Source organism: Sycon ciliatum, chromosome 2 (genome assembly GCF_964019385.1).
Source record: "Sycon ciliatum chromosome 2, ocSycCili1.1, whole genome shotgun sequence".
Taxonomy (NCBI): domain Eukaryota; kingdom Metazoa; phylum Porifera; class Calcarea; order Leucosolenida; family Sycettidae; genus Sycon; species Sycon ciliatum.
Window position 1 is genome coordinate 30,766,281 of NC_088644.1, and position 27,037 is coordinate 30,793,317.

At 46.8% G+C, this 27,037-nt stretch overlaps 2 protein-coding genes across 6 annotated transcripts; both read left to right on the top strand.

Moving 5' to 3' along the window:
- Window positions 1–146: 146 nt before the first annotated feature.
- On the top strand, window positions 147–25,629 carry LOC135809658 (protein MTO1 homolog, mitochondrial-like). 5 transcript variants are annotated; one of them, XR_010552216.1, is made up of 19 exons: window positions 147–470; window positions 7,042–7,137; window positions 8,244–8,299; window positions 9,609–9,780; window positions 11,412–11,486; window positions 11,924–12,025; window positions 12,442–12,554; window positions 12,935–13,118; window positions 14,301–14,417; window positions 14,930–15,060; window positions 16,660–16,802; window positions 17,272–17,333; window positions 17,783–17,870; window positions 19,364–19,444; window positions 19,884–20,002; window positions 20,794–20,902; window positions 23,247–23,301; window positions 23,896–24,022; window positions 24,923–25,035. XR_010552216.1 is itself a non-coding variant. In XM_065323059.1 (18 exons), exons 1-18 carry the CDS (start codon window positions 269–271, stop codon window positions 25,022–25,024), a joined length of 2,007 nt encoding a protein of 668 aa, XP_065179131.1. In that variant the 5' UTR covers window positions 147–268; the 3' UTR covers window positions 25,025–25,629. The 5 variants fall into 5 exon arrangements, 2 of the variants coding, with proteins under 2 accessions (XP_065179131.1, XP_065179133.1); XR_010552217.1 differs by lacking the exon at window positions 23,896–24,022 and having other exon boundaries at window positions 20,794–20,911; window positions 24,923–24,991; XR_010552218.1 differs by lacking the exon at window positions 24,923–25,035 and having other exon boundaries at window positions 20,794–20,911; window positions 23,896–23,942.
- On the top strand, window positions 4,738–6,525 carry LOC135809659 (dihydrolipoyllysine-residue acetyltransferase component of pyruvate dehydrogenase complex-like). Its single transcript, XM_065323062.1, has one exon. It carries the CDS (start codon window positions 4,837–4,839, stop codon window positions 6,304–6,306), a length of 1,470 nt encoding a protein of 489 aa, XP_065179134.1. The 5' UTR covers window positions 4,738–4,836; the 3' UTR covers window positions 6,307–6,525.
- Window positions 25,630–27,037: the final 1,408 nt, after the last annotated feature.

Genomic DNA, 27,037 nt, shown 5'->3' on the forward strand with positions numbered 1-27,037 from the left:
GATCCGAATCACATGAACCAAAACAACTGGGGAAATCCCTTGCACACTCGTGAGCTGCATGCACGTGCACCACACATGCAAACTCCAACAAAAACAAAAACAAAAAAATCAACATCAAGAACTATTCAAAAAAGATATGAATCACAATGCATATACAATGTTGGGAATTGCTTCTAAAACTTAGAAGAGAGCGACTCAGGTGTATACAAGTAACTTAGTTCAGTGTCAGTGGACTGGTGGCAATCAATGTGTGCTCCGATGTTTCAGCATGCTCAGCAGGCAAATCCCGGTCAGGCTGGCCTTTCACGCGTGCCACTGCAGCACAGTCAGTGGGGCAAAGGGAGTTCACAACGCTGAACGTTACGATGTGATTGTTGTGGGCGGCGGCCATGCTGGTTGTGAAGCTGCAGCTGCTGCCGCCCGAATGGGGGCCAAGACACTCATGGTCACGCACAAAATTGATAAAATAGGTACGTTTTAAACTCAGTGTTGAATTGTGTTCCATTATAATTATTACTCTCGTTTGTAGAAAAACAATGTATATGTTCGATTGGTAAGGATCCAGATCCAGATCTCAGATCCCTCGGATCCTTCAGATTCAACTGAACACTTTATTTTGGACCTTGACTGTTGCCATGTTGAAAATGGCGCTCACAAGGCACCCAAAAGGGTGAACGTCGTACTCATCGCGTGCGTAGTACAAGAAGTCAACAAGCTCTATCTCCATCCACGTGTGCGTACCACAAGGTGTACAAAAATGATTTTTACCCGCCATATGCGCACAAAGGTCACATTTGGATCCGTTGGATCCGGTCAACCCTGCTCCCCGAGGAGGGTTGGCCGGATCCAAATCCGAAGGATCTGGATCCGGATTTGACCAATCGAAAGGGTGCGAATCCAGTGGATCCGGTGGATCGGGATCCCGATCCTACCAATCGAACATGCCCTAATTATTATATATTATTGTTATTTAAAAAGGTTTATAGCAGGAAGTACTAAACCCTCCCCGGTTTGCAGCACCCAGCTTTATACCCAGCTTTATTCTGTCATGTTGGGAACGTATTTTTTCAATACATGCATTTTTGAAATGACTGTGTTAGATACACAGGCAAGGAACAGGCTACACGAATGCAGATGATTCAGCCGCGAAGTGGCTGGCACAGCATATTTGAACTTCTCTCTGTCCCAAAGCCGGCTGCCAGCATTCAAGCGCGCAGCACTATTTGGCAATCGTGGAAAAATCCAGCGCATTGGGATCTTTCATGCTTGTCTGACGACTGCATGCATTCCAGCGTATTCGTATTTGTTACGATCCCATCGTCTTTTGAGATGTCTTGATTTGAGTGGTGAACTGTGACATCACACACGCTGGTTTACTATGTATTATGTAGTACCACTCGATGCAAAGCATATGCGATGATGTCATTCACTGGACCATGGCGTGCGGAATGTAAAGTTTTAAATCAGTCCATACAGCTAGAATGCGGCTGCTGCTTCTACCTCGTGGACTTGGCTATGGTCGTGGTAATGCCCGTACCCGGTATGCCACAACTGAGGTGTGAATGATATTGGAATACATTGTATGTCAACCCGTATCCGACCTCGACGATGCGGCAGTTTTCCGCGAGTGTGGGTTTTATGAAGATTGCAATCTCGAAAAAGTCTGTACTCATCGGTTGGGTGCAGTCGGTATGTCATACTGTAAAAGCCATATATATAACGAAATGCTAACTCTAACGAGTTAACAAGGAGAAATATGTCGTTAGAATAGAAATCGTTATACAGAAATCGATACATATACTGTCCTATGGAGCGTTGAGAATGAGTGAGAATCGTTACCTTTGGTACACGTAAACTAGTCAATTTTGTGAATCGTTATAATATGCGCCTTGTTAGAATAATGGCTTTTAAAGTATAGGAATGCACCATGAAAACATACGCTCTGTTTTGTACTGTAGTATGTGGCATCGGGGTACATCTAGCTGAAGCACTTGAGGTCCATAGCAGAGAAATGGTGTCTTTGGCATGTCGTGCACTACATTTAGTGCAAATAGACGCAGGTTTCGTAACTTTCGTTGTGAGCATACAAGCCGGATCTGTTTTGAAGATCCTATAGTTGCATGGCAATCACATAAACTGGTGGATTTGTCACTACAGTTGGTATCCTTTTATGTGATCCAATTTGATGTCGTGTTGCACAGTTTCATGTGTGCCTGATGGTCGGAAGTAGCGCTTCAAGTTGAGTTCCCCGGTCCTAATTTGCAGTTGTAGGCTCATGGACACAGGGTCACTCTCTAGTGCACACTCCGGTATGTACGGTGCTGGGGCTGACCGCAGTACTGAGCAACTACAGGTTCTATAGGTTGCCCTGGAGCACAGTGCATAGTGACTACCAGGGAGTTGTACTGAAAGCAGAGTTGCGTACAACCCCGTATCTAACGTTAGCATGCACATGGTGCAGATTGTGTGTATTGTTTTTTTCTTTCTTCACATGATGTGAAGTTCCGCCGTCACAGATCCCACAGACTGGAGTTGCACACTCTTGGGGATCATGTACTCTTGATGGCACTCACCAGAAGTAGTCACCGGTAGATTATTGGTCCATGTTCACTTTCCAACCGCTGTTTGTGTGACCAGGTGTGGTGGCGGCAGTGTGTCCAAGTATACTGAACAGGGACTTTGCTCTGTGCAGCATTGCATGTTATTTCATTTTTACCGATACAGCGCACGGTATAATGCAGGGAACCGTACACACCCTGGTGTGTACTGTAAAGTGAGAAACTTTCGCTAGAGATTAAATTTCGCTATTTTCGCGGCCATCACACATTCGCGAATATAAATCGCCGCAAACCTCTCCGTACATTGATTGTAGACAGTACAAGATCCGGCTGAGGAGATAGAATCGCAAAAGTTTCTCATCGTGAATCAGCCCAATTTATGAAAACGCTAAATTTGCGCGCCGCGAAAGTTTGTCGCTTTATAGTAACTCGGTGTGGCCCAGGCGTGCAGCCCGTGAGGGGCACATGGGGCATGTGCCCCCCCCCCAAAAAAAAATTAATAATCTTCTGACCGTTGTTCTGCATGTGCATGTTTGAGTGAAATGGCCTAGAGATTGTGGTTCTGTGCCTGCTGTGAAGCTGTACTTGAGTGCTAGTGTGCAAAGTCTTCTTGCCGGTACATGTACATGTACCTGTACGGACGTGGCCAAAGAAATCCGAAAGAAGATACGCTACCCGTACGTATACACATAATACTTTCTAAAATTCATAAAAACTGGTCGGATTGGTGAAATTTTGGGGGGGGGGCGCTGATGATAATTATGTAAACAACCATTTTTTTTACATTTTGATTTTTGTGGTCGCGAATCCTGCTATTAAATTTTAGGGTATCCCGTTGCATGTAGTTTCCCCAACTCCCCTCCCCCCCCCCCCCCCCCATGACAACTACTGTAAGACATGTATATATAACGAGGAAGCAAATCTAACGTTTTAACGGATGACATTTCTTCGTTATAATAAGATCCGTTGAAGCCGTACTGCTTCATATATGCTGTGTGTGGATATGGCAGAATACTGCAAGATCGTTAACATATCTTCTCGTTAGCCTATGAATTTTGGACAATCGTTAAATTTGCGACTCGTTATAATAACATGTCTTACAGTATTATACTTTGAAAGCAGCAATGCACATCTGAACAGTCTGAATCATGATTATGGCACACACAGAACTGGCATACCGTACTCTCTTGATTAGAGCCCAATCTTGAATAGTGCCCTATCTTGAATAGTGCCCCTGTCTCTGAGAGCCAGTGAAAAAATAAAGCCCTCTCTTGAATAGTGCCCCCCCCCCCCCCCTGTAACCAAGCGCTTGTGCAAGTTAGTTTGATGTTCTTTTGCTGGTGCACTGGTGGTTTCAGGATCAAAATTGCAGTTCTTGTTGCCCGTTGTGTTGAGTCGTGATAGTTTACAGTACATTTATAGGCTCCGTTATTCTTCGCCTTCTTTGTTTTTTATGCTGGATGACGTAAATGTACCATGTACCAGCGTTGAAGGCGGCTGTGGCATGCCTTCGTGGGCATCGCCACAATTACAAGTCGAGCAGATATGACCCTCATCATGCATATTCTGCCACACTTGCTGTCTGCGAGTGTCATCTGTAGGCAACCTGTCTGTTTCCCCTGGCCTTCCCCTTTCTCTGTATCATTTTTGTATGTTACAGTGTATCAGTTTCGCGGATTCCGGTTTTTCTCCCTTCATTAGTATAATTATTTACCGGTAAGCACAGTTTAGTGCGTATCGGCTTATGATTTCTTTTTCTGCTGTTTGTATTTAGCGCTTGACCGGTTATGATTTTCCTTCTCTCCGCAATAATTTCGTGATTCTTTGAAAAAAATAGTGTCCTCTCTTGAATAGGGCCCCATAATCTGTGTTGTTGGACATTGAAAAATAGTGCCCCAGGGGCACTAATCGCGCCAGTACGGTAAGTCACTAAAACAGATAGAAGCGGGTTTCGCGTTAATACCGGTCTCTGTAAGATTTTTTGGTGAAAATAATGGACTGGTTCGCCACTTTATACTGAGCATCTCTGATGCATCGATGGTGCAACGCGGCGAGTTTCATCCAAAAGACAAGCAAAACCCTTGATATGGCATAAACTCCCGGCTGGCACATAGAATCTACGTAAACGTCGTTCGGGTTGACCATGATGGTCGATTGCAGTTGTTGACCGGTCGACCTCTTTTTTTGTGACAAGCAAGCAGGATTTTTGAGCATTCAAATCGATTTTTCGATCCCTTTGCCCTAGCTTGCCTTGGACAGTTTGGTTAGTTCAAAGAAGATGTTTGCTGCGAGACGTTTGTCTGGAGTGCTCCGCGGCAATGCCGTGCGATGCCTCAGCATCCAGGGCCAGAAAAATGTACCTCGTCTCGTTTCATCAGCCCAGGCTCGATGTGTCTCGACCGCACTCACTGGGGATCGATCTTTTCGATTTCCTTTTTCACAGTCAAGGCTGATGGGAACATCTTCTCTTCCAGACCATGAGATCATCAAGCTGCCTGCCTTGTCCCCGACCATGGAAATGGGAACTATCGTTGGATGGGAGAAAAAGGAGGGCGAAGAGATTGAGGAGGGTGATGTGCTTGCTCGCATTGAAACGGACAAGGCTGTAATGGAGTGGGAAGCATCTGCACCTGGCTTTGTCGCGAAAATTTTCATCCCGGAGGGCAGCAAGGATGTTAAGCTTGGTACACCATTGTGCGTCATCGTATCTGATGAGTCCGATGTTGCTGCATTTAAGGACTATGCACCCCCAGCAGGTGGTGACAGTGGAGCTGCTGCCCAGGCTGCCGCACCAACTGCAGCAGCACCAACTCCCGCTACTCCAGCAGCGACAAGCACTGCTGCTCCTCCGCAGGCTGCTCCAGTGGCACCTCCAGCCGGTAGCCCGTCGCGTATCTTCGCTAGTCCATTGGCCAGAATGACCGCTGCACAGCAGAATGTCGACCTGTCCGCTGTTGCAGGCTCTGGTCCAGGTGGACGCATTCGTCAGGCGGATGTTTCTACCGCGGCGCAATCAGCTGTTACTACACCTGCGCCTGCAGCACGGGCTGGCGATCGCTATGCTGACTTGCCGTTGAGTAACATCCGCAAAGTCATTGCCCGCCGCCTCACCGAGTCCAAGCAAAGTATCCCGCACTATTATTTATCCGTGGACGCGCACATGGACAACGTCCTCGACATTCGTGCTGACCTCAATAAGTCCCTTGACGGCCAGGCAAAGCTCTCTGTCAATGACTTTGTAATCAAGGCTGCTGCCCTGGCGTGCATGAAGGTACCGGAAGTCAACTCGTCATGGCAGGATACGTTCATTCGTCAGTACAACAATGTGGATGTTAGCGTGGCTGTGGCTACTCCCACCGGCCTCATCACGCCCATTGTGTTTGATGCCGACCGCAAGGGCCTGCTCTCGATCAACCAGGACGTGATGCGCCTGGCCGAGAAAGCCAAGAGCAACGCCCTCAAGCCGGAGGAGTTCCAGGGCGGCACGTTCACCATCTCCAACCTGGGTATGTTCGGCGTCAAGAACTTCACGGCCATCATCAACCCGCCGCAGTCCTGCATCCTGGCCGTCGGCGGCACGGAGAGGCGTCTGGTGCCGGACGAGAGCAGCGAGCAAGGCTACCGCACGGCCCAGGTGATGTCGGTCACACTCAGCTGCGACCATCGCGTCGTGGACGGTGCAGTCGGTGCCCAGTGGCTGGCCGCCTTCCGCAAGAACCTAGAACAGCCCATGTCAATGATGCTATAGATAGAGTACATCGAGAACAAAATTTCAGAACTCTAAATACTTAATGCAGGTGCTAGCCTGACTTTGTTTATTTTTAATTGATAAAAACTTTTAGATGTTGGCTCGTTTTATTCTGAATTAGTCCTGTGACTGTGTACACCTGTTCTGTACTTCATGATTGTATTTTTCGCCCATGACATCCACTTGCTGCGTGTGGCCAGTGTCAACGCAGCTCCGATACAGTGCTCAAGTGTGTGTTTTGTGTGTGTTCTGGGGGGGGGGGGGGGATTTAATTATTGTAGTGTTTCGGTGTTCTTGTGGAGGACAAGCTCAGTGCTGCTGCTCAACACTTGTAGCACATGACACTCTATAGCAGGCCTGCCCCAGGCACCCTGTCAGATTGAGTCATCACTCATCAGCAAAGTGTGCAGGTTCAAACACCAATACGTAGTAGCATTACGCCTTATGAAGTGCATTCACTGAAAGACGTGACCCCCATTGTATGGGTAAAGGCTCCGCTATTACACATTTGCCATATTAAATCATTCTCATGGTTTTTGCATTGCTGGCCTCAAGCGAAGGTCCCTGGTGGTGACAGTCAATTTTTTCTTCATACTTTTCCTTGCATCTTTCCCTCAAACCGATGGATATGATGTCCCCAATATTATCAGCAATAGCCAGGAGTGCATGTCAATGGAATCATGGGCTCTTCTCAGTGTTTGCACCATATTCTTTACCTTTTAAACTCAATTTCAGGTGAAATGTCATGTAATCCATCGTTTGGTGGCATAGGCAAGGGCCACATCATGGCAGAAGTGGATGCACTGGATGGGCTCTGCTCGCGGATATCGGGTGGGTCCAGCTCCTGAGTTGTGACTTCTGTGTCCATTTTGCATACTACCGGTACATGTAGTGTTGTGTGTGTGTGTGTGTGTGTGTGTGTGTGTGTGTGTGTGTGTGTGTGTGTGTGTGTGTGTGTGTGTGTGTGTGTGTGTGTGTGTGTGTGTGTGTGTCCCATATGGTGCAGTGGTATGTGCAGTCGATTTCCAATCGAGAGGTTGCGGGTTCAATTCCCGACGATTATGGTCGCACACATCTTTCTTCTCTTTCTCGGACTCTTCCTGACTTTTCTTTCATTCTCCTGGGTGGTTACCAACAGCCAGTGTATGCCGGAGTATGTGGTGTGGTGTGTGTGTAGAAAAAAAAAGAAAAAATGGAAAAATGAAAAATAGGGATTCACTGGCCAGAAAAAGTCACTTCGAACAGCTGTGTGGTGGATACCAGGCTAAAAATAGTGGCGGTCAATTCATCAGCCTTGCAAGCTGTTGAATGGTGTAATCCCAGCACAAGTTGCTATGTCTAACATAGCTGTTCGCTATCATCGCTTCCGCGATGGGCATGTCTGAGGTCTGAGGTGTCACATGTGTCATGTGTGTGTCAAAAAAATGATAACGACCAAAAAGTAGGGATTCACTGGCCAGACAAAGCCACTTCATAGCTGTGTGGTGCAGACCAGACTGAATCGTGGCGGTCAATTCTTCAGCCTTGCAAGCTGTTGAATGGTGCAATCCCAGCACAAGTTGCTAAGGCTTCTGCTATAGCATCGCTATCACCGCCTTCGGTGATGGGCGTCCAATGGTGTGTCACATGGTGTATTTATTATTTTGACATGAGCAGGATCCTTTTGGATTTTTTGCTATCAGCAGTACTGGACAGTAACAAACTCCTGTCAGTTGTTGGTGGGTTATCCTTTTGTGCGTTTGGCATTATGAATTCCTGGCATTGCAGCCGCATTTTGCAGTGAGATGAAAGCTTCTGCAGACTACTAGTATTATGACGGTGTAGTGTATGGGTGTATGGCATCTTCTCATGCCTGTTCTGGGTGCACTGCACAAGAACAGACACATGACTTACAAATGGATGTCAATCAACACTTGCTCTGTTTGTTCTTGCCATAGATTTATCCGGGATCATGTTCCGCGTCCTGAATCGTTCGCGTGGTCCGGCAGCATGGGTAAATAGTTTGCGCTGCTACTTGACACCCGTTCACGCACACAGCTGTTTGTTTCCGGTGTGTTCGGCAGGGAGTAGTAAAATACTACTCCCGGGTATTCAGAGAGCATGTCGGTGGAGTCTTCCACATTGCCTGGAAAGACTCTTTTATGGGCACGTTTGTGCACCGTTTGTGCACCGTTTGTGCACCGTTTCTGCAAGTACATATAGATATTTCTCCACCTTTGAGGGCGAAATCAGCTGACACATGAGAACACATAGAGAATAGTTGTTGAGCTAAATAGCTTCCACAGAGCATAGTGTACCCGATTTCACATACTGTATAAGGAGAAAATTTCGTCGGTCAATAATTTCGTCCAACTCCAAAGAAAGGGAGTTCGTCCGGTTGTAAATTTCGTCCATGGATCATAAGAGTGTATTGAAAAGCTGGACAAATCAATATTAGTCCGGCATTTAATTTAGTCCAACAGCTCGTTGGACGAAAAAGACGAAATTAAATTCCAGACGAATATTTCTGCTTGTACAGTACACACTCGCACGCGCATGTATGCACACGCGTGCGCACGCACACACCCCATGTACCATGTATACGCCCGTCGCAAGAGAAGCACGCAAATCTGCAAACGCACTGGATGTGCACCCACAAATTTTCTCTTATAGCAACGATAGCGGATCTGATTCTGATTGAAACAGATCAACACACACACACACACACACGCATCCCCCCCCCCCCCCCACACACACACATACACACATACGTGCGCGCGCACACACACACACACACATTTAATTTTATGAGTGTACAAGAGATTTCTTTTTCATTGCTACAGCGCTGGTTTTGGCGCCATTTCTCCGTGCTACGCTGATGAGTCCACAAAGGACGAAACAGTACTGTCTGCAAATGGAGCACACCTTTCTTGTAATTTTGTTTATGTTGACCATGCACATGCCTCACTCACATACTACTTGAATGTACGTGCACGCGGTTTTACAGATGAGCAGTACAATCATGTTGATGATACAGTGACATTTTGATAAGATGTACCCGCACGGGGAACAGGAAAATGTACTTACTATGCAAGGTACTTATTATCTAAACATACTTCCATATGGAGCGGCACACCTGTGCCCCGAGCAATGTTTGTACTAAGCAAGTGTACGTCTTATCAGAGTATGTACAAGGTGGGCTCCACTGTACAACATTCCAAGGAAGCAGTCTATAATCGGTTATGACCAATGTCCAAGCATGCTTTAGAACTGCTAGGGTTGTTTACGTGTGCTTCTGCTGGTTCCTATGCCTCTCCTCAAAGGGGAACCGAGCGCAGATCGACCGGGACCAGTACAAGACGCACATGCAGAGGGAGATCTTGTCCATTCCGAACTTGACAGTGCTCAGTGCGGCGGTAGAAGACCTATCACTGTCCTCCTCTGCACTCGCTGATGATGGCAGCCGTGTTCCAAGAGTCACTGGCATTGTTTTGGGTGAGACTTTGCTAGTACATGTACTGAAGTTGCACTGCCGGCTGGTATTTAGCTACTCAGACGTGGTTGCTGCTTTATTTTCTCTGTCGTAAGCGCAGATCCTCATTTGTAGAGCAGTCTCTGATAAGCGCGGTTCCAAGACGTTTTTCGATTAAAAGAATCACTCCACCCCTCCACAATGCACTCTCGGTCGGTAACTAGAGCGGGTCGGCCGAGAATATATTGTTGAGTGGTGGAGTGACTGATTTCAATGCAATGGCCAACGGTGCCGCTAGTTTCTTTTGGAAACTGAATCCAGAAAATTATTTTGAACAGATGTGCATGACCTCCATATTAAAGGTCCGATTAAAAAGTGAATTTTTCCTCCACTAGGAGTATCATTCTGGGCACATTGTGTGGAATTGAAATCAGTGTGTGTTTACTTTTGAGTTTCTAATCTACTGAGTTTGTCCTGTGACAATGCGTTGGCAGACTCACCCGCCTTGCAGTTTGAACTGTTCACTGGCACTCTCTTTGTGTTTGTCAAGTCGTTGGGCAGTGATGGCGCGCTTCCAGTCAATTGCCGCTGAGCGTTCTCTGCCTTGCGTGTTTTTCGCCCTGACTTCAACTTCTCCTCTCTCTTCCTATTGTGAAAACTTTCTCTGTTTACATGTACAGTAAAACCTGTGACTAACGACCACCCCTTAGGGCCAGAGAAAGCGGTCTTTAGTGGCAGGTGGTCCTTAGTTAGAGGTTTGCACTGCACAACCATATATGAATGTGAGACCGTCCGTGTCGGGTAAAGTGGTCTGTAGTACCAGGCTGATCGCTAGTCACGGTGGTCTTTAGTTACAGGTTTTACTGTAGTACCAGGCTGGTCGCTAGTCACGGTGGTCTTTAGTTACAGGTTTTACTGTAGTACCAGGCTGGTCGCTAGTCACGGTGGTCTTTAGTTACAGGTTTTACTGTAGTACCAGGCTGGTCGCTAGTCACGGTGGTCTTTAGTTACAGGTTTTACTGTAGTACCAGGCTGGTCGCTAGTCACGGTGGTCTTTAGTTACAGGTTTTACTGTAGTACCAGGCTGGTCGCTAGTCACGGTGGTCTTTAGTTACAGGTTTTACTGTAGTACCAGGCTGGTCGCTAGTCACGGTGGTCTTTAGTTACAGGTTTTACTGTAGTACCAGGCTGGTCGCTAGTCACGGTGGTCTTTAGTTACAGGTTTTACTGTAGTACCAGGCTGGTCGCTAGTCACGGTGGTCTTTAGTTACAGGTTTTACTGTAGTACCAGGCTGGTCGCTAGTCACGGTGGTCTTTAGTTACAGGTTTTACTGTAGTACCAGGCTGGTCGCTAGTCACGGTGGTCTTTAGTTACAGGTTTTACTGTAGTACCAGGCTGGTCGCTAGTCACGGTGGTCTTTAGTTACAGGTTTTACTGTAGTACCAGGCTGGTCGCTAGTCACGGTGGTCTTTAGTTACAGGTTTTACTGTGGTACCAGGCTGGTCGCTAGTCACGGTGGTCTTTAGTTACAGGTTTTACTATACCTGTACTTAGAAGTGGAAAACGTCCAAACTTTTATTCTGTGACATGATGCATACCATGACTGATTGTTGATGGTATTTACTACAATCAATCATTGAACTTGTTTTTCAGAGAGCGGTGAAGTCATTCCTGGGGAATCAGTTGTTCTAACAACCGGCACGTTCCTCAACGCAACCATCTCCATCGGTAAGCCTCTTCATGCAGTGTTCATGTTTTTAGGACGTGTGCCAGCACATCAGTTTCTTTATTTTACGTGTATTTTGTTTTCGAAGAGACGGTGTACTTGGTGTACTTGATACAAGTCTATGTTGTGGTACAGTCCTGTTTAGTGTAATCTGGGTATCATAGTCACCTACGTGTAGCTGTGAGTGCTGTTTAAATCATTTGGTCCTCTGTCTTAGCTGTTGTGGAGACTTGATCGATCACTGGTACGGGGAGCTCCGTAACTGTTGTCACCGTGGAGAATGTACCGATGTCTATGGTAGTGGCATACCTATGCCTGTAGTTGGTGGCAGTACTTGTCCAGTAGTAGCCTGTTGTGCAAGTCTGCATTGCTGATAACGTTCCAATTGTATGCAGCTGTACTAACCGCTTGTTCTTTGCGTGTGCGCGGACTGGCTCAGGTACTACAGTGCGGCAAGCTGGACGACTAGGCGATGCACCATCGGTAGGGTTGGCAAAGACGCTAGCAGACATCGGCTTCACGGTGGGCAAGCTGCGTACAGGTACAGCTCAGGAGGATACCCCCCCCCCCCCCCCCCCTGTACACCCCGCTATCACTGCCCATGCAGCTGCACTGTTGATTACAGTACTGTCGGTCGCCGAAGAACTGGGAGAGTCAGTCCCCTAGCCTAGACCGTTCTTATTTTCATGTATTACAGTCTATGCACAGTTGAGTCACCCTGTATACATTGGTATGCTGTGCTTGGTAAAGTTCTAGCCTGGCCGTTCTTCGGCGCTCCGTCCTTCGGTGCCCAACAGTACTGTAGTCCAGCTCAGCCACCAGCGTATTGGTTGACCCAGTGTATGCTACATAACTGCATGATATATAGTGACCCGGTAAGAGTTTTGCTCTTCTGTTCTTTCCGTGTGTATTCTCAATATTCAGGTGTTTTGCTTTTCTTCATTTGCTTTTTTTCAGGAACGCCGCCGCGTATTCTTGCCAGCTCTATTCAAACTGGTGGGCTCGACAAGCAAATTGGTGATGAGCCTCCACAGCCGTTCTCGCTTCTGAATGAGCGTCCCGTGTTGAACGTATGTTTGAATTCTAAATTTCTCACACTGGCCCATGCCATGGCCAGTAAGAGATGTCGGTTGTGATGTTGATTGTTGCATCGATCGCATGCCGCTGACAATGTGTTCGCTGTGAAACGGTATCATGGGGTCGAATGCGAGTCATGTATTCTAGCATACGTGTGTAGGTCCACAACACACCCATTTAGTTCAGGCAAAATGTTTACAGATGACATCGTAATGACTTCGTGCGCGTGGCATATTGGGCGAACGGGTGTCCTCATGCCAAAACTTTTCAAGCCGGTGGCCATGTAGCCGTTTACTGTAATTTCATCAGTTCTTATGATGGTGTTTTGCCCATTCTGCTAGCTAGTTTGTTTGGTCTATTTCTCGATCTTCAGGCACCACAGGAGGTTACCTACGTCACTGAAACCACGCCAGAGACTAACGCGATAGCCGTGGAGTCGCTGGATCGCAACTATCACATCAAGGAAGAAGTACACGGGCCTCGCAACTGTCCGTCACTCGAGTCCAAGTGCATCCGCTACCCGCACTTCCGGCACCGTGTCTTCCTGGAGCCCGAAGGTACCAGCCCGTGTGCCTGCTTTCCGAGAAGTTGCTTTTCTAGGAATTATCAAACTCCACGGCAGGCTTTTCGCATCAGAATGGAGGAGAGTTTCGTTTTGAAAAGTTGATATCTGAAACACCACGCCATTCTAGCTGTCAAGTCAATATATTTTTTGTTCAGGGGGCAGGTGGGTGGTTTGGAGAGGGTCGTAATTTTTCGTTCCGTGAAGATTATCTGTTATGGCAGACGGTCCCCTAAAGTACCCTGCCTGTATCATACTATGAGGTGTACTAATACAGTCAGACCTTGCTTATCCCTGCACATTCGGTTTCCACGAAAATATCCGGATAGGCGAGGGAACCGGATAACCGAACACCGGTTATGTTGGATGCATCACGTATGCTGTAAATCTGTAGCCAGCTATTTTCTTCCGGATGGCGAGGTATCCGGGTAAAAGAGGACCGGATAAGCGAGGTCTGACTGTATTTGGACTCTGCAGTATACTGTCGCAGTAACTTGACCTTGGATAATGTACAGCACCTCGATTATAAAGGACATGTGTATGTCCCTTGGAGGTACATCATACACAGGATTCCTTGTAGTTGTACTGCACAGAGGCACAAATAGATCTTCGGTAATCACTTGGACCGATGACACATCGACGGCCAAGAGCAGAGACTTGTACGGTGCTAAATACGGTTCTCGCCAGAGAAACCCGACCTCATGAGTAAAGTAGTGCCGCACCATGTGAGCAGAGTGGTGTGTGCAGTGCTAGCACAGCGTAACCCTCGGTCCTATTATATTCGTGATATCAGCTTTCTCTGGCCAGGACTGTACATGCATTGTGACAAAATGAACGAAAACCAGTGCGTTTTGGCCGGATTCTCGAATTTGTTCTTGGTCTCTGACTGTACATGTATTGTGACAAAATGAACGAAAACCAGTGCGTTTTGGCCGGATTCTCGAATTTGTTCTTGGCCGGTCTCTGACTGTACATGTATTGTGACAAAATGAACGAAAACCAGTGCGTTTTGGCCGGATTCTCGAATTTGTTCTTGGCCGGTCTCTGACTGTACATGTATTGTGACAAAATGAACGAAAACCAGTGCGTTTTGGCCGGATTCTCGAATTTGTTCTTGGTCTCTTTCACTACAAGTAAGCCATTGCGTACAGGATATTTCCATTTGTTGTGCACAAAGGTCGTGATGGGAGACTCATCTATCCACAAGGTCTGGGATGTACTATGCCAGAGGAGGAACAAGTTCGCATGCTGCACACGATACGGGGTCTGGAGCAGGCGGAGCTTGTGGTTCCAGGTGAGGGTACGAGTGCATTTTCAAGGTTTTGTGTGAATTGAAGCGCGTGAACAGACTGAGAAATGCTTGCACTGACAAGCCTCCCTCTGCCTAGGGACTAGCCATGTTTCTAGCATTGTTTGTGGCTGTGGAAGAATGTAGGAAGTATTCTTTCCCACAGACATGGTACAAGTCGGGGGGGAGGGGGGGGGGGGGGGGGGGCTGGCCTGTACAGAAACACCTAAGACTCTCTGCTGTTTCATGGACGTTCATCTCAAACACGCCGACACTTTTCAGTTTCCAGCTTTCCACCCCCCCCCCCCCCCCCCCCTCAAAGTAATGAATGGAGACGCGTCTTATTAAAAAGTCGGTGCAGAGACAAGAAAGTTTGAAGAAACCTAATATCGATGAAAGTAAACACTCCGTGTGATGATGATTTCTGATGATAATCACATAAAAATTGTTCCATTGTTCTCGTGGTATGAGTGCGCTCGCTTTACTTACACGTCTTATTCTTCTTTCTCTCTATCCAGGATACGGTGTGCACTATGATTTCTTTGACCCTCGGCAGCTGATGTCGACGCTGGAGACCCGGCGAGTAGCGTCGCTGTTTTTCGCTGGTCAAATCAATGGCACTACCGGGTATGAGGAGGCCGCAGGTCAGGTAAGGGAATCGTAGAACCTGAACATCAGGTAAGGGAATCGTAGAACCTCAACACCATGTATGGCAATTTGTAATTAGCTGTGGCAGCTTGCAATGGTCACACACTGTAAAGGCACTTATCCTCGATAGGCTGTGATATTTAGTGCGCCTGGGTCGCATGTTTTGGTTGTGACTAATTTTCATTTCTTACATGGACTAGCACGATTCTGGTGAATTTGTTACGTTTAGATCGCAGCTAGCGCAGTGGGGTGTGTCAGCGAAAGTTTATGTATAATACTACCAGTTTCGGCCTCATTTCCTCTGTGCTGCGCTGACGAGTCCACAAAGGACGAAACAGTTCTGTCCGCAGATTGAGTGTATAATAATACTTTATATTTAAAGGGGAAGTTAAGGCAAAAATCAAAATTTCAGCAGTTGTAGTCTTCGGGGTGCTGAGTCGAATGGCCGTGGTCCGAGAAAGCTGAGACGCTCCCTTCCTACTTTAATCCCAATCGAACTCGCGACTTCCACCGAAACTGGGTGACTACGCCCTACGAGATGGGGATTTGTATGCAAAATGTCACTAAAAGCGCCATCTCGTTCTTATAAAAGCACGGATGACCGCGATTGGCCCATATGTTGTAGTCTTTTGGACGCTGAGTCGACTGGTTTTGGTCCGAAAAGGCTGTGATGCAGCGTTCCTCCTTTATTCCCAATCGAACATGGTTGAACAAGCGGTCACGTGCTCCTGCGTACACCAGTCACTTGGTCACCGTGCCTGCAGGGTACAACTTACTAGCCTGTTTGACCTTTTTTGGGTGCAGTCCTGTCACTCGAGTTGAACTCGAGTTGAACCTTGGTGTGAAAGTTGTCGCCTGCTGGCATCGTGACCAGGTGATTTGGGCACTCAGGAGCACGTGACCGCTTCTTCAACCATGTTCGATTGGGAATAAAGGAGGAACGCTGAATCGCAGCCTTTTCGGACCAAAATCAGTCGACTCAGCGTCCAAAAGACTGCAACATATGGGCCAATCGCGGTCATCCGTGCTTTTATAAGAACGAAATGGCGCTTTTAGTGACATTTTGCATACAAATCCCCATCTAGTAGGGCGCAGTCACCCAGTTTCGGTGGAAGTGCGCGAGTTCGATTGGGATTCAAGTAGGAAGGGAGCGTCTCAGCTTTCTCGGACCAAGACCATTCGACTCAGCACCCCGAAGACTACAACTGGTGAAATTTTGATTTTTGCCTTAACTTCCCCAAGCGCCGATAATTTGAACTCACCAGGAAAAAAGTAGGAGTGCAACTGCAATTATGTGAAAATGCATCGCCGTTGGAATCCATGGTTGTACATATCGGCTGTGACCTGTCATACCCTTTTAAGGTATGTGCATAGTAGTACCGTTATGTATGTCTAAACTCTAAAGCCATTTGAGCAGAAATAACATTCTACTGGAAGATTTTGGATTTGCAAACTCCATAAGAGCCAAACTAATAAAAGGGTATCAGAGGCACCGCACCGGAGAATATTGGTTGATTGTTTCATTTTTCTTGCGCATTCCTCACATCTGTCGCTTTACTATGTGCAATGTGTTCATTGTGTCACTGTGTTTGGTTTGCAGGGAATAGTTGCCGGCATAAATGCTGTACTTCGCGTGCGCAACGAGTCGCCATTCACCTTGGACAGAGCTGATGGCTACATCGGAGTAATGATCGATGACCTCACAACAAAGGGCTGCAAGGAACCATACCGAGTGTTCACATCGTAAGAGAAAGAGAGAGGGATGACAGACAGACATATAGACAGACAGACAGACAGACAGACAGACAGACAGACAGACAGACAGACAGACAGACAGACAGACAGACAGACAGACAGACAGACAGACAGATAGACAGACAGATCACTATGTCTGGTTTATTTTTCTCATCTCCTTTAAACTTACAAATTTACATTTCACTCAGTCTGAACACACACTCAATGGCCTCTCCGCTACGAAAAACGCCCCTTCTGACCCAAAATTGCCGGGCCTGACTCATCATCGGGGCATTTTCAATGGAGAGACCATGAGTTAGTGTGTGTTTAGACTGAATTTTGTGTAAATGGCTTCGGTGGAGTGCGCCAGTTCTTAGAAATAATTATTTTTACTAGCATTGGATATCTTTAATGTATGGCGACGGTGTTCTTCATGCCGAAATTTAGTCAAACGGACTTTTGTCTTCTTTGCTGTCAGGCGTGCAGAATATCGACTGCTGCTTCGGCCGGAGAATGCAGACAACAGACTAACGCGGAAAGGTTAGAATTGATAAGAAAAATAAAGTTTGTCTTCGTTCCCGATGGCCGCTGCCAACCGCAGTGATCCAGCGGGAGATGCAGCGTTTAACCGGTAATGGTGGTCTTTAAAACAACAGCCGAGTGCCAGGTGCAAACCATAAACAGTCAGGGTACAGTACAAAAAATATTTGCTGTGCGTAAATTTTGCTCGTATCTGCTGAAATCTCGTTTCCTTGTAGAATAGAAAAAGAAAAAGGACCAAGGAACTACAAGTTAGTTCTTTTCGATAAATTTATCCTTAGCTCTCCATCCGAGTCCATTCTTGTAGAATATATTGTGAATTGCATGTTACCATAGTTCAACAGCCATTCTTGTGCTTTTCTTGGAACAATCAAATTCTCTCGACCCAATCAAACCATTCATTCGGTTCACTCCTGATGTTGTACACTTCGTGTTGGTCTGCTATTTAGGTGTTGAGGTTGGCGTGGTCGGTGCACATCGCAAGGCCGTATATGAGCGGATAGTGGACGAGGTGGAGCAGGCCATGTCCATACTGAAGTGAGTGGGGTGTGAGCCACCATCGTGGCGACAATGTACAGTGCTGACAAGTAAAATCCAACCTCCAGAAAATGCCAGTCCCAGGACTGCACAGCCCAAGCACTGTGAATAGTGCACTGTGCAGTGAACTGTGCCTCTGCTCTAATCGTGGGGTTGGATTTCATTTGCCACCACCAGATTATTTATTTTACAGTTCTGCTCGGTGAAGTCCGCCGGCCCAAAGTGCCTAGTTGGCGCCCTGGACTTGCCCGGCCCTTGACGCCCTGGAAGTGGTACGAATGCAGCGGGACGTACACATGTACAAATACGGTGATGCGATTGGAACTGGTCCAGGGTACCAGCTTTGTGCTTTGTGCTGGATTTCACCTAGCGCACAACTACACGTGATTGTGGATTGTGTGCGGGTGGTTGCTTGATGCTAGGGTATACCACGCGGCATGTAATGTTCTGTAGTCAAATTGTGAAATGGCCCTTTTCAGTTGAACTTGGCATGCTTGGCCATGACGTTGTCTTCTCTGCAGAGAAAAAAGACAGAGTGTGTGCGTGTGCGTATGTATGTGGAAGTGTGTGTGTGTGTGTGTGCGTGTGTGTGTGCGTGTGTGTGTGTGTGTGTGTGTGTGTGTGTGTGTGTGTGTGTGTGTGTGTGTCAGCTAGTTCGGTTGGTGGATACACTTATGCCAGATAGTGTTGGGTCTGTTGCCAACGGGCTCGGCTGCTTGAAGGTGTATTGTTGTACCTACCACCTTTGTTGGTTTCAGGGTTCATATACTTTCTATTTGAAGTATACATACCTGTTAACCATGGACTGCTTCTGGCTAGATTAACTCTTGTGTAATCAATGGTGCTAGTGAAGCTTATATCAGATCCACTCTGATTTAGCCACCCACACTAGTAGCAAGTATTACCTTCACTGGGGGCAGGGGTAACTGCAGTTGGATCCCCGGACGGATACCCTGATGCCGTCAATCCTTTTTCTGCACCTTGTCCTCACCCACTTACTGAGGTGTGGTGAGCCCATAAGTGGGATCATTTCAAGTCCACCCTAGTTTGGGGATTTCAGGGGGTGTCGGCCGTTGGGCGGTTCAATAGCCAATTGAGTCATCTTTCCAAGATTCCTTTTGAGTCTCTCTCCCCTCTCCCGGGGAGACCCACGTGACCAGTTTTGGCAGTGAGCAAGTACTTGCAAGTGTGTGTGTGTGTGTGTGTGTGTGTGTGTGTGTGTGTGTGTTTGTTTGTGTGTTGCCATTCCGCATGACAGTAGGCCCTCGCTTCGCTGCACGTCTTTGGATGGTTGAGCAAATAAGATAACTTTAAAAATGCCTTGCTGCGTGCACAATGTGTTTCACATGAAATTCTTCTTGCGGCTTTTCTGCAAGTAAGTTTACAGGGGAACTGGATACTGTTGGTATTCCCAGGTAACGTTAGAGCAGGTTATACTTATAATGTAATGCAGTCTATTAGTTGCTGCTCATTGTGGCTCTTGCCTTGCTCAGGACGACTCAGATGCAGTATGAGAAGTGGCACGCTCTCAGCGGTGGGTGTGAAGCCATACCCGAGTCATCCGCGACCAAAACGTATGTACATGCACATGGTTGTTGTCCACACACATGCCTCATCTGGGCCAGGCCATTGCTATTGCCTCATGAGCCATGATCGCAGCTGAGCTTGCACTGCAATCCTACAGCCTCATGTGTATCTGATTGAAATCTGTTATGCGGATGCCATACTAACAAGGGTAGACCTGTATCAGTTAAACCCAGTACAGGATGCTAGTATCAGACAGCTGAGTTTCGAATAACTGGATTTCAACCGTATTTATGCAGGTGACAGGTCACAGTGACGATGGCGGTGCCGTTCATGATTGTTGTATTCATATACTGTTACTGCTGCTGTCTCTTCTGCTGCTGTTGTTGCTGCTGTTGCTGCTGCTGTCTTTGCTGCTGCTACTGCTGCTGCTGCTGTCTTTGCTGCTGGTGCTGCTGCTGTCTCTGCTGCTCCTGCTTGTGACAACAGTGGAGATGCGGTAGTTCAGAAACATCACAACCTGGACGCCGTGGTGAGAGCATGCCGATCGTCCGCGCTTGAGCGCCTCCTGGAGAGCCAACACGTTCGCAACAAGGTCTTCGCCAACTGTGAGTTGATGTGGCTTGTTCATGTTAGTCTCGACATGGTAGACTTCACTACTTCGCCATGGGCAGCGTGATCACTACTGCGCCATGGGCAGAGTGATCACTACTTCGCCTTGGGCAGAGTGGATCCGAAAATTCGGTATTAATTTTTGTCGTTAGATTTTGACCTCTGACGACTTCTGACATCATGGATTTCAAGCCCTAGGGGAAAAAGTGTTTATCTAGAATGCTATACAGTGCATACATCCCAGAAAGGCTGGCTGAAAGACCTTTCCAATGGTACTGTTTGTTGGTATCCGTTGCTGTTTCACAGAGTTATGGCAGTTTGGACACTCTTTTAGACTTCTTTGAAATGCACAAAACAAACTGAGATGGTGTATCATCAATTACCAATACATGTACAGCTTCTTGTTATCCCAAATGTTTACGAGCCCTTACAATATTTTGCAGATCCTGAATCCGTTTTCACTAGTCCTTTGTGGCATATCTGTGTGTGCGCGTGCGTTTGTGTGTGTGTGTGTGTGTGTGTGTGCGTGCGCGCGTGTGTGTGTGTGTGTGTGCGTGTGTGTGTGCGTGTGTGTGTGTGTGTGCGCGTGTGTGTGTGTGTATGCATGTGTGTGTGTGTTTGTGTTTGGTGATTTGCGGGTGTGCATGTACTTGCGCGCATGTGTATGTGTGTTTTGTGTGTGTTGACTTGCGGGTGTACTTGCGCGCATGTGTGCGGGTGTGCATGTATGTGTGTGTGCATGTGCCGCGTGCATGCATACGTGTTTTGCACGCGTCATGTTGCAAAGGTGTCTACAGGACTGCAGCTGCCAGCATGTCCAAGTTGGTGGAAGAATTCCGCAGAGACGAGGCACTGCAGTTGCCGCTGGATCTGGACTACATAGCCCGTGCTGGCGAGTAAGTACAGTAAGTACAGTAAGTACAGTAAGTACAGTAAGTACAGTAAGTACTGTACTTACTGTACTTACTGTACTTACTGTACGTACAGTGCAGGGCGCCTTCCAGTTGTCACTCTTTGACTTTTCGAGGAGTTTCGTTTTTTCTGATGAGGTAGCCTTATTGACCTCTTCAGAAAAAGAGAGACTCCTCGAAACTCCTCGAAACTCCACAACCTCATCCGATGGGAGAGGTGGATTAGTTCCGAAGAGTTTGGAATAGCTACGTCGCGTAGTACGTGGAGATGGTCGATCTGATCGGACGCCATCATCGCCATGACAATTCCACTGAAAAACTCTAAAAAAATGATAGAAACCGTTCTAATGGGACACTTCAACTAATCTCTTTTAAAAAATGTGTTCGAACAGTTGATGAAGACAATTCGAACGCCCCCTAACTGTTCCACACATGCATGTACAGTGGTGCTGGGTGAAATCCAACCCATACCAGAATGCATACTTGGCGCACTCAACTTGCATGGCCCTTGACGCCCTGGAAGTGGCACGAATACGGCTGGGCGTAAACACGAACATAAACAAAGATGCAGCCCGGCTACCTCAGTGGGTAGAGCATGAGACTCTTAAATGTAATCAGAACTGGTCCAGGGTACAAGCTTTGCACTTTGGGCCGAGCGCAACTGTACTATGCACAGGTGTTCACTACAGGATGCATGAAAATTAATACTTAATACTGTAGACATGAGAAGCAGTGCCGTCAGATCGCTTGGTGCAAGTACAGCCAAACCTGGTTTTAGTCATCACACTGCCCCCACTGGACTCAGAAGACCAACCTTATGGATGCAAGTATTGGTACTACAGTTGCTTTTTTACTGAGGTCAGCAGTACTAGTATGCTGAAGCAAGGCATTGGGGTGTGGGGCCTGAAGCCCGGGGTCTGGGGCCTGAAGCCCGGGGTCTGGGGCTTGGACCCCGGGGGGTCTGGGACTGGTCTGGGACCTGAGCCATGGAGGAATGGTCTTTACTTCAGGTGTCCGCGTGAAGGATCTATTGAGCAGTATGTCTTTTAGCAGTGCAGTGGTGCTGATTAAATGCAGCTTTCACTGTACAGCAGTCTGCTGGCTGCAGCTTCAAGCTACTTCAAAGAAGTACTGTGTTCGAGTATGCTAAAACAAGATGTGTTTGTTTCCTTTCCGGTGCGGGTGTAAATTTGTGCTGGCCTTGCAGAAGGCAGGGGCACGCGCTGTCACGCCTGAGGTCGCACTGCTTCCTGGCATGCATGCTAATGTCGACCGGGCAGATGTGTGCAGGTGTTGCTTCACGGTGCCTGCTGCTGCCAGTGGTCTTGCTTGCATGCCATTACTATCCGCCATGCCTGTGATGACAGCATGTTGACAGCAGCTGCTTTGCATTCATGTTTGCCGGTAACCACTTGATTAATCTACTTTCCCACGTGCTTTGGAGTACAGTCATGTACTGTAAGACCAGATATTTTAACGTCTTAATGTTAACGATCTCCGGATTTTTTGTGGGTTAGCGAGGTGAAAATCTAACGAATCCTGTCTCAAAACCGGCAAATGACTGTACATGTACATATCGTTTTTGCACATAACGACTTCAAATGTTCACGATTTTCTTACATTCGTTAAATCGTTAAAATTAATGTTCGTTAACATTACTGGTCTTACAGTACATGTACAGAGCCGTGCTGTCCGTACTTTCCAATCCCATTCATTTTGCGGAAATTGCCACGGATTTACATACTCGCGTTGATGTGTACTGCAACCTTTCACGCTACTTGTAATCGATGCTGTTCAAATGCATTAATTCCCACGTCGGTATACATGTACGCGATAAGTTAGCCTGTCACACGGTACCGTACTCTGTGACAGACCTATCTGTAGTTGGCAGGCAGTGGTCCTGGCTAGCCTGGCCGGTGTACTGCAGTTGCCTCTGTATTGAGTGAGCTGCCATCACTGATCGATCCAGCTAGTTACATGCTACGACCAGTTCTGTTAGATTTGCTGGGATACTTAATTAAAGCCCAGTCTGTACTGCAGTTGGAAACTTTCTACTGTGAAACAAGAACAAAGATGGGTGGCTGGCAACACTGACAGTGACATGAGCATGTGAAAAGCTACTGCATACATGTATATTTGAACTCCACTGTGATCATCAGGAGAATGTCAAATTATGATGCATGGCTGACGCGACTAATTTGTCCCGTCAGCCATGCTGTATTTATAAATATTATCTTGGTGCACCTCACCACGAAATCTCACCCCCCCCCCCCCCTCTCTCTCTCTCTCTCTCTCTCTCTCTCTCTCTGTCTCGGTCTTGGTCGTGCAGGTTGGGCATGAGCGCTGATGTTGCTGAGAAGCTCCACTTAGTCAGGCCGGAGACGGTTAGTTGGCCTTAGTGTTGTCGTACGAATGTTTCTACTGTTTCTCTAATTGTGTTACAAGCGTATTGCCCTTTACTGGCTAGCCCTCTGGCCTCTTCACTTTTACCTTTGATTTATCCAATAGACTGCTTCATTGAGGACTGCAGAAGGCAAATGTACTCCGTCCAAGATGTGTATCATCTGTAGACCTCGAGAATGGACGGAGATGATTCGATATACTCGTCTCACCTCTAAAACAAGGTCATAGTGGTAGAACCTCAGCATAGATATGCCAGATGTACTGGGGTCACGGTCCCACTATTCGTGTGTGAAGCTGCTGCTGCCCGTAGATACAATGTACCGTATTTTCCGGGGTATAAGCCGCACCGGGGTATAGGCCGCACCCCCCTTTTTGAGGCAAAATATTGACTAAAAGTTGGTATTCGGAGTATAAGCCGCACCCACAAACCAAGATTTTTCACACTCATTGACAAATGGCCTTTTTACAAATTTATTATGGTTATGGAGCTAAATACCATGTTAGATCAGATTATGAAGTGTTAGTGCACCACAGGTTGCTGCAGAGATGTTGGTGTATTGCTGTGTTGACTACAGATCACACCATGTCATCTGCACTATCTTCAGTCTCGCTGCCAGTGGCAGTGCCACTGATGTTGATCACCAACACAGGCGCGAAGCTGAGTCGAATGACATGTCACATGACGTCAGCATGCATACTGATGTATGCTAAGTAGTGGTGAAACGAATATCAAAACCTAGTAACCGAATATTCTTTGGCTTATCGAACGAACGTACGAATATTCTTTAATTTCTTTTGGTAACAGAGATGCCATCACATGCCCTCCTCTCAGTCATTTGATGGATATTGTCATTATTATTATGACAAACGGTAGTGCCACATAAAATGCACTGCCACATAAGACTACTTCGAAGTTCATACATGTTATGTCACTTATGTGCAACATTGGCAGTCCAATATGCACATACATGTGCAAACATGCAGTACAAAGTCACAGGCAGGCTGTACACACTGCACTGTATTGTGTTCGGCGTGCTTGTATATAAATACACTGCATTCGAAGTGACGTAACGAATACTCGAATGTGACTTAAAGAATATTCGAATGTGACAAACCGAACGAATGTGCGAATATTCGAATATTCGTTTCACCACTAATGCTAAGCATTCATTCGCGCAAGCATATTCGGTGTATAAGCCGCAGGGGCGATTTTGGTCCGATTTTTAGCGAAAAAAAGTGCGGCTTATACCCCGGAAAATACGGTACATGAAACGGATATGAATTTACTGCACAACGTTAGCATGCAATGTTCATACTATGTACATGGCATATGCCTAGAGTCCGAACTCCTTCATGTGCTCCACTTCCCAACACAACCATGGAGAGGTCTGGGTGGCGTGCTCTCATGGTACTTTATTGGTAACGTTAAACCAGTTAGATCAGTGGAAACACAAGTATTACTAGGTGGGGCTTTCGATGACTTCTGGAACTCATGGCAGGTTTCTAGATTTGTTGCCAGTTGACATCGTTGACTCTTCTCGTATTTTCTCTGTCTTTGCTCTTCCTTTGTCTCTGTCTTTGCTCCTTCTTCCGCTCTACTAGCTGGGAGCAGCTGGTCGTGTTGCCAACGTCTCTGTGCCAAGCTTGATCCAGCTCATGGTCTACGTGAAGAAGAGCGAGGAACGACAGCTACAGCGGCATTGACAGTGGACTACATTTACCTGGTCAGGAGCAGCTGTTGATGCCAGTGTCCTTACCGACGGGGTGTGAGCAGTAAGCGGGCAAGCAGACCTGGGCCTGAAGGCCCTGAATGCTACTGCCCGAGAACAGAAAACTCGTTCGACTGCGCTCCATCTAGTGACGTTCAATTGTAGTGAACATGTGCGCGTGTGTGTGTGTGCAAGAACTGAAGAAGTCTGTCTGCTCAAGAGATTGTGTATACGTCCTGTAAGGGCACGGGCACAGCCATGGCACCAGACTAAGTCATAGTTTTGAATACAAGTAGGACTACAAAATGTTGTAAGTACATTTAAAATTTCAATACACACAGATGTTTATTGATTTTCTTCAAGAGTCGAGGCATTCAAGTTACAAGGCAATTCTCTCCTTGTCAGTTTTTTTGGCTTCACTTTCTGCTCTAATTTTTTTACTGTGTTTGCTAGGAATACTGCATTGGTTTTACTGAGCCAGGCTTTGGAGATTACTGATGACTTGTGCAAGATGAACAGGGAATGGCTGCAACAAACTTTAATACAAGCACTCTCTTTTTTAGTTTAGAAAAAAAATACTGTAATCGATTAATCGTCCTACTCGATACTCGTACTGATGCGATCGCGAGGAATCTGGATTAACTTTTTTTAAGTACTTGGAACACGTGATGTGGGTTTTCACCATCGGAGACCCCAGCCATATCCATGATAATATGCAGTGTTGCACTCGTGGGAGCTTATTTACACCTTCACTACTGAGGTTGCGTTTGGTTGGGCATTTATGTAAATGACAACCATTCTGGAATGGGAATCAGCAAGAATCACCTGACCAAACTAACGCGCCAGAATCAATTAGGAATCACTTGACATAACAATTCCATGATGTCGTTGTGGAACGGCGGCTGTATTTTCTTTTACCCGACTCTAGTTTCCTTGAGAGAGTCAAGGTACTTCTGAGTGCATGATTTGAGGCACTTGAGCCTGTTGCTACATTCTGTCCCCTTGGAAAAACGCGATTCCGCGGCCGCGGCAAATTTCGCAGAAATTGCCATCATCCGCGGAAATCACGGAATCCACACTATTGCCCGCGGAATTTGAATTTTTTAGGATAAATTAGTAAAATTACTACTCAGAAAACAGCAGAAAAACTACTTTGCAATCTGTTTGAGCACATTATGCTCTTGCGAGTGTAGGTGAGTGCAAAATCTCCAAGATTCTTCACTCTCATTCAGTTTGTGACTGCAAACTTTAGTGTGAAAAGTACTCCTTCATGCAAGGAGGGTGAAAACCTTGCAGAAAATGCCGCAGATTTTTGATTTTACCACAGAAAATGCCGCAGAAAACCTCCCTTTTCCCCGCGGAATTTGCCGCGGAATATTGAATTATTGGCCGCGTTTTTCCAAAGGGACAGTACATTGTTTGGCTCGTGGCAGCCATTATCATTTTTGATTCCGGAATGAGAATGCTCATTCCAGCATGCGAGGTGGAATGATCATTCTCCAAAAAGAATCATTCTCAGTGATTCCCATTCTGGAATCATGTGGAATGTGACCAACCTAACGCACTTTTTTGACCAACCAAACGGGCGAGAATGATTCCGAGTGATTCCAAGTGATTCCCATTTGGGAATGTGACCAACCAAACGTAACCTGAGTACTGTGCCACAAGCAGCACATACTACCATTTATACAGCTATCGTAAAGTCGCGTATTAAAGCCGGGCTTATTCCTGTAGAAGCCGATGTCAGGGCTAGGCTTCACATCAGGCTTCTATTTAAAGGGGAAGTTAAGGCAAAAATTAAAATTTCACCAGTTGTAGTCTTCGGGGTGCTGAGTCGAATGGTCGTGGTCCGAGGAAGCTGAGACGCTCCCTTCCTACTTGAATCCCAATCGAACTCGCGCACTTCCACCGAAACTGGGTGACTGCGCCCTACTAGATGGGGATTTGTATGCAAAATGTCACTAAAAGCGCCATTTCGTTCTTATAAAAGCACGGATGACCGCGATTG

Excerpts from the sequence above, each read along its gene's own strand:
- LOC135809658 (XM_065323059.1), top strand. The coding sequence starts at position 269 with ATGCTCAGCAGGCAAATCCCGGTCAGGCTGGCCTTTCACGCGTGCCAC. Across the intron at positions 7,138-8,243 it reads GCTCTGCTCGCGGATATCGG|ATTTATCCGGGATCATGTTC; the intron begins GTGGGTCCAGCT and ends TTCTTGCCATAG. Across the intron at positions 12,026-12,441 it reads GGTGGGCAAGCTGCGTACAG|GAACGCCGCCGCGTATTCTT; the intron begins GTACAGCTCAGG and ends GCTTTTTTTCAG.
- LOC135809659 (XM_065323062.1), top strand. The coding sequence starts at position 4,837 with ATGTTTGCTGCGAGACGTTTGTCTGGAGTGCTCCGCGGCAATGCCGTG.